Here is a 13,170-nt window from a genome sequence, read left to right as displayed (position 1 = left end):
AGAATGGTATGAACTAAATTACAAAGTTAAGAGGGAAATATTTTAGGATGTCTTTAATCATTTCTGAAGCCTCTTTCCCCCAACCCAAGAGTAAATTCTGCCTGGAAATTGAAGTGGCCTTGTGGTCTAAGCTGCAGGCCCAGGGCCGCATGGTGTGACCTCCCCACATGCCTTCCTCCCGGCAAGTTACCTGGTAGCAGATGGCGCAGATGTCATTGTGCTTCTCCAGCTGTTCTTTCGTGGCAATGGGTAATGATTTGATCTTGTTCACGGCGTCCCTTCGGAGAAGGAAGCTCTTCCAGCCCAGCTGGGCCCGAAGCCACACGTTGTAGTAGGAATGGATGAAGATGATCATGGAGCCCATCACGGTCCATTCTCCAAAGATGGTCTCGGAGACACCATAGGCCACCACACAGAGGGCCACGAGGAACTCCAGCAGGCGGTACGTGCCGTTCACGTAGTAGATGACGTCATCCACGTTCTCCACCGGCTCCTTCCTGAATTCCTCCACCATAAATAAGACGTAAATAAAAAGGGTTCCCAGAACCTGAAAACAGTGAAACAAAACATACAGACAGACAGACAGACATATATACATACGTACAGTGAAATAGCATGTGGCCATTAAGAACATTTTTTAGCAAGTGCTAAATGTTATTGCATTTCTGGACCTTTCAAATGCCTTCTTTAAATAATACCTAAGGAAAACAAAATGCCAGCAGCGCGAACAAGGTGGTGAGCAGAGTGACCCAGGTATCAGATACAACACTTGCAATGACTCAAAGTCATCCCAGCCCCTCAGTCCAGCATGCCTTCCTCACCATCACTGCCCACCCATCCCTGGTCCTTGGCAACAAAAGGACCTTCACCTCCATGCATCCCCCTCTACTGCTGCAGGTGCCACATTTTCTTTCAGGCTGCGCAGACCCACCTGTGAGTTACAATGTCTGCCATTTCTAGGGCAGTGCTGCTGGTGCACATAAAATACAGTGTTTTTGGAGCTGGGAGTTTGGCTTACTGGTACAGTGCTTGCCTAGCATGCACAAAGACCCGGTTCCATTCCTTGGTACCATATACATAGAAAAAAGCTGGAAGTGGTGCTGTGGCTCAAGTAGCAGAGCTCTAGCCCCAGGACTGGCAAAAAACAAAAACAAAAACAAAAACAAAAAAAATCTCTGCTTTGCCATAGATTTAGATTGTGAGATGATAGCCATTTTAAAGTTGGCATTGACTTTTAAAAAACTACTCTACCTGAGCCCTAAAAGATTTTTTAATATTTTGTGGTTGTCAATCAACTTAATATTCATATTACAACTGTATTATACCACTCTGTAAGAGAAACCTGGAAGGATGAGGGAAAACGGACCAACACAGACATATCCTGTGCACATTTAATGACCTGCCTCCTGTTGTCTGGGGAAGAAGCTACCTAAACTTTAGGCCACGGGAACTCAGAGACCTTGAAGAGTTCGGCTTCTTCCCTGGGAGGCAAAGTCAGAAGGCAGCTGCTGGCATCGCTATGCTGGACTTACCTGAAGGGAGGTGAGGATGCTGCTGGAGATAATGATGAGAAGCCAGAAGTCCATGTGGAAAAACTGGCAGATCATATAGGCCATGTAGGCAGGGAAGACCAGCAAAAACAGACACAGGCTCACAGCACGGAAGTGTTTCCATAAGCTCCTGGAGGAAGAAGAAATGGTCCTTTAGGGGATGACCTTTGCAGACTGCTACACAACTGTCCATATTTCAATCACGGGTGGGGAATTACATTTTCCTCATGAACCTCCCCATGAGAAAAGTCACATTCAGATCTATTTATCTGAGCTCACCCTTAAAGTTCAACATCTCAAATGCTTCCATGGAGAAACCTTAGTCCCCAAAACAAAATTCAAATAACTATAATTAACTGTGGTGATAAAGAATATCTAAAGCAAATCCAAAGGCTTAAAGTGACTCTTTCAGCTACCCTACTGCTGGAGAAAGTCGTGTCTGGCAATGTGGATTGTGGGAATGCAAAGCAAACTGGATGGCCTAGAAATAAAATGCTAATTTAGGATGCTCTGTAATCTGCTTTCACAATTCTACCTCCTACACTAAGCAATAATCCAGGGTATTCCAATAATAATAATCACCATGTAGACAGAAAACACGAAAACCTGAATGACACTGCATTTTCAGCCATCCCTTAACAAGTTCTTTACAAAAATGAACATAAGCTGAAATATTATTTTTGGTAATTTTTTTTTTAATTTTTTGGAAAGAGATGTGAAAGCACTTTTTTTTTTTTTTTTTTTTTTTTTTTTTTGCCAGTCCTGGGCTTGGGCTCAGGACCTGAGCACTGTCCTTGGACTTTCTCAAGGCTAGAGCTCAACCACTTCTGGCTTTTTTCTATGTATGTGGCACCGAGGAAGCGAACCTGGGTCTTCGTGCATGCTAGGCAAGCACTCTACCACTAGGCCAAACTCCCAGCCCCATGAAAGCACATTTTTATTTTTAACACACACATGACAGGTTTAATGCCACCAACAGCATAGCATAACATGGTAAATCGGGAGCATTTAAGTATATTAAAAAGATTTAACAGCAAATTTACACATGAGAGATACATTTAATCTTTACTAATGGTTGCATGTAACCACTGGATCTCAAGAGTTCTTAAAACTTTAACCATTCATTCTTATAAACTGTTGTGCTGCTTCCCTAGGGCATGCTGTGAAGATCCTTAGCCTTATGAGTCTTGGGTGGTTTAAGTCCCATCTTCCTGTGTGGGCTACTTAGCTGAGCCCTCAAAATGGTTCTTGTTTGTTTAGCAGTGTGTTTGTTCACTAGATAGGTACACTATCCAAACAATACCTGAGATGTGAAGCCTCAGCACCAGTACACACAGAACAATGCAGTATGCTGAGCCTCGTTTGAGGCCCTGAGTTCAAATCCCAGTACCAGCATAAAACAAAACAACAAGCCAGCACCTTGAGTGTTTGTTTAGAGGGTCTAGCAGCTACATATGTACCTTTCACCTCAGCAAGGTCATCCTGAAATGGAAAGGCTGTCTCTGAGCACACAGCCATAGGAAAGGAAGGGGAGAAGGTCAGACTGACCCCACCGGCCCTGACTGTATCAACTGGGAGCCAGACACAGCCAATGACCTGCAGGTCCCAAAAACAGTATCTTTAAAGAAGAAATCATTTGGGTTTTATTCCTTCCCCACCCGACCTGCACACCTCCCATTCCTGGGGCTTAAATTCAGGTCCTAAAAACTGTCCTTAGGCTTTCTCAAAGCTAGAGCTCTAGCATTTGAGACACAGCACTGTTTCCAGCTTTTTCTATGTATGTGGTACTGAGGAATCGAACCTGGGCCTCCACGCATGCTGGGAAGCACTCTATTCCTAGGCCAAACTTGTGGCCCCGAGTTTCATTCCTTAAAACCATCTCTGTACTACATAACCATCAGGCAAGATAAAATACTGGCATTCACTGGGAAGTGGATGAAACTAGAGCAAATCATGTTGAGTAAGTCAAGACCAAAGAAACAAAAGGCACATGGTCTCCTTGATGTATGGATGTTAGATCCAGACAGTACAAGAGCGAGGACTCAGTACTCGGGTGCTCGTGGTCACTGATACGATCTTGGAGATATAAACATAACTACACAGACATAAAAATCTACGATGGAATATATATTCCATAGACATAATGTTATATAGTTCAATATCTATCTATGGCAAACAAACTCTCAGCTTAATTTTAATTTTGTTCTTAAATTTATGTGCCAGTGATTGCATATAGGGATCCCATTCTTGAATACTTATTTGTTAAGTTGACATTTGAAATATGATGTAAAAAAAAAAAGTGTTAATAAAATGTTAAAAAAAAAAAATCTCTGTAATACCATGTGTGTCTGGACCCAGCTACTAATTTTATCTGGTCCCAGAGTTCATCAGGGACCTGCACTGTAACTTCTGCTCTTCAAGGAAGAGCCCAGAGTAGAAAAGTGAAGTGTTTTATATTAAAAATTTGAAATGCCAACTTCGCTGAACGAATTTGCCAATGGCCATGGTCCATCTTTGTAAATGTTCCCTGAACCTCAGACCACAAGTTCGTGAGAAGGACTTTACACCAATCAAATGAAGTTCAACAACACACAGAAGGTTCTTACTTGTCTCGAGATGCTCCCAGGGCCAGCACGATGGGATCTGCAATCTCCAGCATGGACTGCAGTATGGAGGCGACCACGATGAAGAGGATGATGCTGAGGAGGAAGGCTCGGTGCACCACCTGCAGCTCGATCAGGCCCGTCTGCACCGCCAGGATTAACAGGGTCACGCCTTCAGTCATTCCCCTGGAAGAGAAGCACTTCTGGCAATGCTTCCGACTCTTTCCCCCAAAGAAAGTAATCTCAAGACACAGACTGTGGGTATATTTTTAAAGCAAGTCTGACAATTAAGGCTGAAACCCTCCTCAGTCTGCAAGGTCACTTGCTGTCCCATAACACGGGTGTGATGACAGGCAACTAAACACATCCCCATATGTGCAAGAACATGCTGTTAAGAGTAGCACACAGTGCTAGGTACTTTTGTTGCTATCAGATATACACAGGATTTACCCATTTACTCCATCATTACGTTGTGATTATCCAAAATATGTAATATGGGCCACATCTTCATAGGCTCAGGAAAGCGTCTCTTTAAAAATACCATAGAGTAGGGCTGGGAGTTTAGCCTAGTGGTAGAGTGCTTGCCTAGCAAGCATGAAGACCTGGGTTCAACTCCTCAGGACCCCACATACATTGCAAAAAGCCGGAAGTGGTGCTGAGGCTCAAGTGGTAGAGAGCTTCCCTTGAGAAAGTCCAAGGACAGTGCTCAAGCCCTGAGCTCAAGCCCAGGACTGGCAAAAAAAAAAAAAAAAAAAAAAGTGTTGAGATTTGGGCCAGGAGTTTGGCCTAGTGGTAGAGTGCTTGCCTAGCATGCACGAAGACCCGGGTTTGATTCCTCGGTACCCCACATACATAGCAAAAAGCTGGAAGTGGTGCTGAGGCTCAAGTGGTAGAGTGCTAGCCTTGAGAAAGTCCAAGGACAGTGCTCAGGCCCTGAGCCCAAGCCCAGGACTGGCAAAAATAAATAAATAAATAAAAACAAAAATACCATAGACTAGTAGACACAAGACAAATACACATATTTATTGAAATTTAATTTTCATGAAAGAAGTCATAAACATTTAATCTAGTGGCTTGATTTATAAAGAACATGCACATATAAAGAAATTAGCAAAGGCTGGCAAATTTTTTAAATTCTACACTCAGATACTTTGATAACATGGTGTAGTGTAGAAAAATGTGAAAGATGCACAATGAGGTGCACAGATAGAAATCTTTAATAATCCTATTGATAACTTAATGTCTGGATTTTCAGAGCCAGGCATTGGTGGCCCATACCTGTAATACTAGCTATTTACGATGCTTACGTATGATGAGTGGGGTTCAAAGGCCAGATTGGGCAGGAAAAGTCCATTAAACATTTACAATTATTACCAAAGCACCAGAGGCAGATGTGTGGCTTAAGAAGTCAGCCTTCAGCAAAGGAGATGAGGGGCAGTGCCCCAGCCCGAAGTTCAAGCCCCATTACCAGCACAAAAGCAAAAAAAGAAGGTGGGAGGTATTCTGTGATACTGTGGAAGTATTTTGCAAAATCCAGGCTGAAAACCTATAGCGTTTTAACCAATACCAGCAGAGGAAGCACATAAGAGGGGATTCGTCTTGTCTACGAGACTCGTGAGATTTCACAACCAACACAATGTGGGTCTTACTTACCTAGAGCAAAGTGACAGACAATTAAACAGAGAGGTAACAACTGGACATGGGATGTCAAAAGAATTAGTATATGAAGAATGTGTCTTTTTTAAAAATTGCAGATTACAATGTTTAGTGTAAATGATGTCTTGGATTTCCTCCAAACACTGCAGTTTGATTGAGGGTAACAGAGGACGGATGATAAGGCAGGCAGGACAAGGCAGGATGATAAATATGCTACATTTTTCCTAATTCATCAACAAAAGAAATGTGTCATTGTACCTCCAAGCTGTCTGCTGGATTTCCACGTACTCAGTAAAGGACTTACCTATTCATGGTGGGATCGTTCACAAAAGCCCGGTAGCCCTGTAGGTAGAACTTGCAGAGTGTAAGGACACCCAAGGCCACAAATGAGACTGTGAAGACCAGGCCCAGCAGAGAGTACGGGGTGCTGCAGCACTCGGCGATGCTGGAAAAGAGGGGGATCAAGAGACCTCCTATTTGGAACAAAAACATTTCAAGTCTACATAGCCGAGCTTTAAACTGTCTCCAATCAAAATCAGATAAAAGCACCCAATTATGCCATGAATAATTGAAGCCATGGTACTATTGTTCAAAACCCTATTTTTCTACTTCTCTGGCAAATATCTAGCACACAGAATCGTAACTGAAGTAAGAGTATTTTTTCTTAACTATCTGCCATCGTCATATGTGCTATCTTCAAAGGCAGAGAAATTCAGAGCTTAAAATCTAGCTCAAATGTCAAACAATATGGGATTAGCATGAGGGCAAATACCCAGGAGAAACCTGCGTGGTTTCTTCTGAAAAGATGCTGCCTCTTCTCTTTGTCTGACTGTACTGCTAATCTTGCTGCTGATGTCAGTCCCTTATTAGGTTGCACTGTCCCAGGGCAGGGTCATTTCATGTTGAACTGATGGTTAAAATGATGCGGACTTTGTCAACACAAACTTATTCCATGTTTTTTAGAAGCTACTTAGAATTAAACAAGTTACTCATTTTCATGACTCTGAACTGTGATTTGGTATGGACAAGTTTACTCTAACAGTCAAGCTAGGCACTGCCTGTCACTTTTTCAGACAATCCCCCAAGGGTGGACACATGCCCCATGTGTGTCAGCGTTTGCCATCTCAGCACGCAGCATGCTGCCATAGGGCTGCAAGACGGCCTTACCGTGCCCCTCACCCCCACATCAGACACTAAGCAGCAGAAGCCCCTCCATCGGGATCTCAAGGCTCCATGGCTCCCTACCCCCACTTCCAGGAAAGTAGGTTTTCTTCCTTGCCTTCCAAAGTGACAAGGATCCAGGAAACCAAGATTTGGGGGCTTGAGATTCACACTGGGGGTGGAACAAATGACAAAGGCAGGCCTACAGAGCTTATAGTAAAAATGAGAAAAGGACTCATGATATACATGATGAAAACACACCTAATTCTTACAAACCTCATCTCTCTCTTGGCTTGAACAGTGCAGTATCATGATGCAGCCCTTGCCTATTTGACTCAAATCTCTAAACTGAAACCAAGCACTGGACATGAGGGCACAGCGGAGTTACAGAGGCAAGTCAGAGGGGTGTAAGGGTCAGAGCAACACCCTGGCTCGTGTGACCATGTGCCTCAGGCACGATTCTCTAGGCACACTCCCTCTACTACAAAGGTGCCTAGGTGCCTGCTGCTTCTTCCCTTAGGGCTGCCAGGATTTGTAATTTAAGAACAGTTCCATAGTATGACCATATATTAAACACTTAAAAGACTTAATACATCATAGTATTTCTATAATGTGTGTGTGTGGGGGGGGAGTTGTTAATGTTTTTTGTTTTTTGCCAGTCCTGGGCCTTGAACTCAGGGCCTGAGCACTGTCCTTGGGCTTTCTCAAGGCTAGAGACTACCACTTGAGCCTCAGCATCACTTCTGGCTTTTTTCTATATATGTGGTACCGAGGAATGGAATCCAGATCTTTGTACATGCTAGGCAAGCACTCTACCACTAAGCCAAACTCCAGCTCTCTGTTAATGTTTTAACTCAAAACTTAAGAATACTTTTAGACTCTGCTCATTGGCTATCCTGTCCCAGTGAACCAAACATCCCTATACTGTCAGACCTAGATCCCCACCGTGTGACAATCTGACTTGATGAACTATAAAGTGGTATTACCTGACTAATAAAATGTGTAAACCTTACTATTACAGATCAAAGTTTCTCTTCAAGGTTATGTATGGCTCTTATAAATTACCTTGTCAGAAAAAGGAAAAGCAGCCTCTCCCGTGATGCAGGCTGATCTCTGGTGCTGAAATAGGAATAAATCTGAAGAGCAAATAAGACAAGCCAGAAAACCATGAAAAGCACAGGGACAACCAGCTGGTTCCACAAGGACATTCCCAAGGCGAGAAGGCCATACACCTCCACTACCTGAGTGAGAAAAGACAGAGGACATCCTGTCACCTTTGGTAGACACTTCCAAGCATCAGGCAGTTTAATCTACAGCAAACAGTAATTAATATTGTTTCCTTTGTTTAGTTCCTCTAAAGTTAGCTCTACACATGGCAGTTGGCATTTTAAGAAAAATGTACTGAAGTTTGCATTATTATTAGCACATGATACACTGCATAAGCAGGGAACAGTAGTTCAGTCAAGTCAGAATAAGGTCAGATTAAGATGACAACGACCTCTAATGCACTCGGAGAACCAGCTTGAGTAATTCAATATTGACTAAAAAGACAGGAAAGAAAGTGGTGCTGTGGCTCAAGTGCTAGCCTTCAATAGCGCTCTACTACCTGAGCGCTACCAAAGAGCTCAGGGACAGCACCCAGGCCCAGATTTCAAGCCTCACAACTGACACACCAACACACACCGACACACACACACACTGACAAAGACAGGCAAAGGGAAATGAAAAAGAGTCTTTTCTTTCTGTTTTCTGGTACTGGGGTTTGAACTCAGTTGCTAAGCTACTTGAGCTTTGCCTCCAGCCCTTTCTATTTTTTGGTTATTATTCAGGTAGAGTCTTATTATGGATTTGCCTAGGGCCAGCCTTAGACCACAATAATCCTGTATCAGAGTAGCTGATACACACGCAGCTAATGTCACTCCTGGCTTATTCACAGATGGAAGACTGAGGTAACTACTGGAGAAATATACAGATAGCACAGTAGCAAGTATTTTGCCCCAGACAAACCAATTACCTTGCTCCTACTGTACTCATCAAGCTATTTGGCATGTCAACACTAGGAATAATGCACACCTCTTAAAAAGCTTACCAATCTACTGTAACTCAATAAATTAGTTTTCCAGTTTATGAAACAATCACTCATGAAACATTGGCAAGAATCAATTCCAAGAGTCTGATTTGATCTAAGATCATCAATGTAACCAAGTTTATACAGCTTTCTAAGCCAGGGATCAGACCCTGCCAAGCTGGCAGGCTCCCCAAGGCAGCTTCAAATCCCCAGCCCCGCAGGTTTAGCTGCCAGCCCAGGTTAGCTGCCAGCATCAGCACCACGGCTGCCACTGCTCTTTCCATGTAATAGGAACATGATTGAGTCATGTTTACAGAGCTCTAAGTGGTCATTCAAAAATACAACTTTAAAAATCTTTTCTTCAGTTGAACAAATGCTTTTTCTACACTTAGCCACAATTAGTTTTTTTTGTTTTGTTTTGTTTTCCAAGTAAGTTCCTCAAAGACCTGTAATTACTTTCGTGCCTTACTTTTGAGACGGGGTCTCACAATGTAAGCCCAGACCATCTCAAGCTTGCAGTCTTCCGGCCTCAGCCTCTACCGTGGTAACATTATTATACATGTGTACCACCAGGACTGGCAAAATTATAATCAGAGGTACACTGATAACTGAAAGGTGGAGAGAAGGTTTTCCATTCAAGGATCAGTGCAGAGAAATCTAGCAGTTACCCTTTCTTATGCATTCAATTCTTCCAACGCCATAAATTTCTCAGCTTGTCATTTATTCCCAACTGTAACATTTATATTTATTTTTTTATTTATTGCTAGTCCTGGGCTTGAACTCAGGGCCTGAGCCCTGTCCTTGGACTTTCTCAAGGCTAGAGCTCTACCACTTGAGCCTCAGCACCACTTCCAGCTTTTTTCTATGCATGTGGTACCGAGGAATCGAACCAGGGTCTTTGTGCATGCTAGGCAAGCACTTTACCACTAGGCCAAACTCCCGGCCCCCAACTGTAACATTTATAATACATGAACATTATGGCAGCAAAAGCAGTAAGAATATGAAAAATCGAAGATTTTTGTCTCATGGCAATTAAATACTTTTTAAATAATACTAGGTATTATCAATAAATGGTTACTACTTATTGTTTGTTGTAAATTCAAAGATTTCTACAAGAAGTTCAATTTCTCATTCTCACAAAGAATGTCAAGCCACAGAGCTCAGAGAAATTGTTCTCCAGGATCTGGGATGAATGTGGGGGATCTGGAACTTCCTGCTCATTCCTTAAGGTCCCAAGCACACAGTCAGGATAAGCAAGACAACAGTCTTGTTTATAACAAGACAGACTTCAGGATGGACTTCACGCTGAAAGTTGTCAATCAAACGAAACACAAACACTGATCTCACTCTTCCATGTCTGGGAGGTCTCTGTCTCAGCAAAGGCGGAAGAGAAAGGGGAGACACAAATGGGAAGGAAGCCCGTGGTGTTGACAAGGGCAGTGCATGCACTGGACCTAAACAAAACCCATCATATTAGAGCACACAATGTTCTAACTTTTCAGGGCAAGGGAAAGAGCTGCAGTCACAGCAGGACTATAGTTATGAGAAAAGTCAGGATTTGATTCACTTGAGGTATCTGATTATTTCTGCCTTCACTAAAATAGTGAACACAAAATGAATGCCATCTGCCTGGCACTGCAGGGCTCATGTAAATCTCACAGCACTCTCAGAGGAACAGTGTTGTCCTTAGCTCCATAAAGCCAAGGCAAGTAGCAATCTCAAGGTCACACAGCTGCAAACCTCAGCTTTAGAGTATGCGCCCAGAAAATCATCACCTCACTGTCATTCAACAGAACTTCCTAGAAAAGAATTTCAGATGCTCCTAACTGGGCAGAGAACACTTGCTGTTTTTAGCTATATTAAAGAAAAAAGAATGGTCCCGTAACCATGGCTACTAGACCTTAAATATCCATGTAGGATTCTGCCCACCTGGGGGTGCTTGGTCAGTCTTACCTGAGCCAACTCCCTGTATGCAGACTTAGCAAGGTTGTATGGTACTAAAAGGTTGGACCCAAGAAAATAGAGAACTTCCAGGCCAGTGAAAATCATGGCAAACTTGTTGATAATCACAATGGTCTCCAAAGGAACAAGGCAGAGCCGGGCGAGCAAAGGAAGCATGTGAGCAGAGAAGAGCCAGATCTGCTTGGTCTTCATGACACAGGAGCAAAGAGTGCACACCACCAACTGACCTGCAACAGGGAAGAGAGGCGTTCACAATCTATCCTCGTGCAGAAGGCAGAACACACCAAACCTAATGAGGTTGCACTTTCTGAAAGGGTCTAAGACCTCTTGAATACTCTACCTCAAATTTTAAGGTTAAAACAACAACCCTGGCTTTGACGACAGGAGAGCTAAAAAGAACACTGTTCTCTGAGGGTGCTGTGAGTTTCAATGAGCTCAGTGCCAGGCAGATGGCATTCATTTAGTGGTTGCTTGTAGAATGAAGGCAAAAAATATTAGGAGTCAAATACCTCATGATCAAATCCTGACTTTTCTCATAACTACAGTCCCACTGTTGACTACAGCTCTTTCCCTGGCTTTGCTATTTATTTGCTCTGAAAAGTTAAGACCGTTGTGCACTGTAATACAAAGGGCATTGCCCTTGCCAACACCACAGGCTTCCTATCCGTGTCTCCCCTCTCTTCTAGGCCTTTGCTAAGACACGGTACATTAAGATCCGTGTTTCTGTTTCATTTGTAGATGATAACTGTCAGTGGGAGTTTTGTCAATTCTATTTCCTTGGGATGATTTGAAAACAGCAGCATAAATCTGCACCAATTTCATCACATTTCTGACAACAGAAATAACATGGAGGTCTAACATGGAGAAAAGTGTTGTTTAAATGTCTGATTCATTTACAGTAACTCAGTTGCTACTGTTCTCATGCAGCTCCTCTGCAAGATACTCCAGTTTTAAACTATTCTGGACTAGGGAGAAAGAATGTGATTCCATCATAAAACTGTAGTGGTTTGGGTGAGCAAAAACAAGCGTATTTCTTTGAACGGGTCAAAGGAAATGCATTTTGGTATATCCGACTTTCCTGTGCTCAGAGCTATGGTACTTCAAATTTCCTTGTTCCGCATGACATAAACTTCCCCGAGGCTCTCAGATTCTCAGAAATCTATGGCAGCCAGAATAGGTAGAGCTCAGCTCTGGTATTCCAGGCTTCATTTGAAGAGCATGACTCACAGGACATACTCTTTGAGAGAGGACTGCTCATTCTGTGCAGGTGGAAGAAGGAAGGAGTGACCCTGTCAAAGGCATGAGTCACACAGCTGGTGGAATCTCCCTTGCAAGCTCCCAGAGAGCGAGCTGCCCACTCGGATGTGCCAGTCCCAACTGGGAATCCTGAATAAATGGCTTCAGATGCTACTACCAAATTTCTGCAAGAAGCTGCAACACTGCATGACATAGTCAACTTACTCTGGTGTTCGTGAAGTTTACCACTGAAATAGGAGATAAGAAATGGACATACGAGCAAGCCGGGGCACCGGCGGCTCATGCCTGTAATCCTAGCTACTCAGGAAGTTGAGATCCGAGGATCAAAGTTTGAAGCCAGCCCTGATACCACAATTTGAGACTCTCATCTCCAATGAACCACCAGAAAACCAAAACTGCTGTGGCTCAAGTGGTACAGCAACAGCCCTGAGCTCAAGAGCTCAGGGACAGTGCCCAGGCCCAGAGTTCAAGCCCCACGACCTACTACAAAAAAATAATAACGACGATGATGAAGAAATAAGGCATACTTAAGAAATCAAAGAAGAAAACGTTATACACTAGTTTATGGATATTTCAATTCCTTACTAGAGGACTCTCGGTAAAAGGTGGCTACAAGCTACTGCTAAGATTTATGGGTTCTCCAGGGCTAACCCCATCACCCTGGCTCTCCTCTGCTTTATCCTCGGGTGCTTGGCACATACTTCCCACTGGTTGCTTTTGGCTCTATTTTCTGTTCCTGAGAATCCTGAAGTTCAACACAGGTTATGGTCATCTCCTCGCTCTAAAGGTCCCCTTGAGCAGGCCCTAAGAAAATCCCATGTGGGTTCTGAGACTCCTTTCTAACCTTCAGGAAATTCCTTGCCTCCACAAAGCAGTTAACATAGGAACTCCTATAGGCATTTCTATTGCATAA

At 43.2% G+C, this 13,170-nt stretch overlaps 1 protein-coding gene across 1 annotated transcript in view; it reads right to left on the bottom strand.

Moving 5' to 3' along the window:
- Rnf145 (ring finger protein 145) overlaps positions 1-13,170 on the bottom strand; it is a 34,456-nt gene that overhangs the window by 3,538 nt on the left and 17,748 nt on the right. The window contains exons 5-10 of the mRNA XM_090321254.1: positions 10,992-11,227; positions 8,036-8,211; positions 6,114-6,254; positions 4,157-4,339; positions 1,533-1,680; positions 191-547 (exon numbers count right to left, since the gene is read on the bottom strand). Of these exons, the coding sequence (XP_090177380.1) occupies positions 191-547; positions 1,533-1,680; positions 4,157-4,339; positions 6,114-6,254; positions 8,036-8,211; positions 10,992-11,227 (1,241 nt within the window). The remainder of the gene's footprint in view (positions 1-190; positions 548-1,532; positions 1,681-4,156; positions 4,340-6,113; positions 6,255-8,035; positions 8,212-10,991; positions 11,228-13,170) is intronic.

The sequence above is a fragment of the Megascapheus bottae genome, chromosome 29, assembly GCF_031878675.1.
Source record: "Megascapheus bottae isolate mThoBot1 chromosome 29, mThoBot2.hap1, whole genome shotgun sequence".
Classification (NCBI taxonomy): Eukaryota; Metazoa; Chordata; class Mammalia; order Rodentia; family Geomyidae; genus Megascapheus; species Megascapheus bottae.
This window is presented reverse-complemented; position numbering and strand designations above follow the sequence as displayed.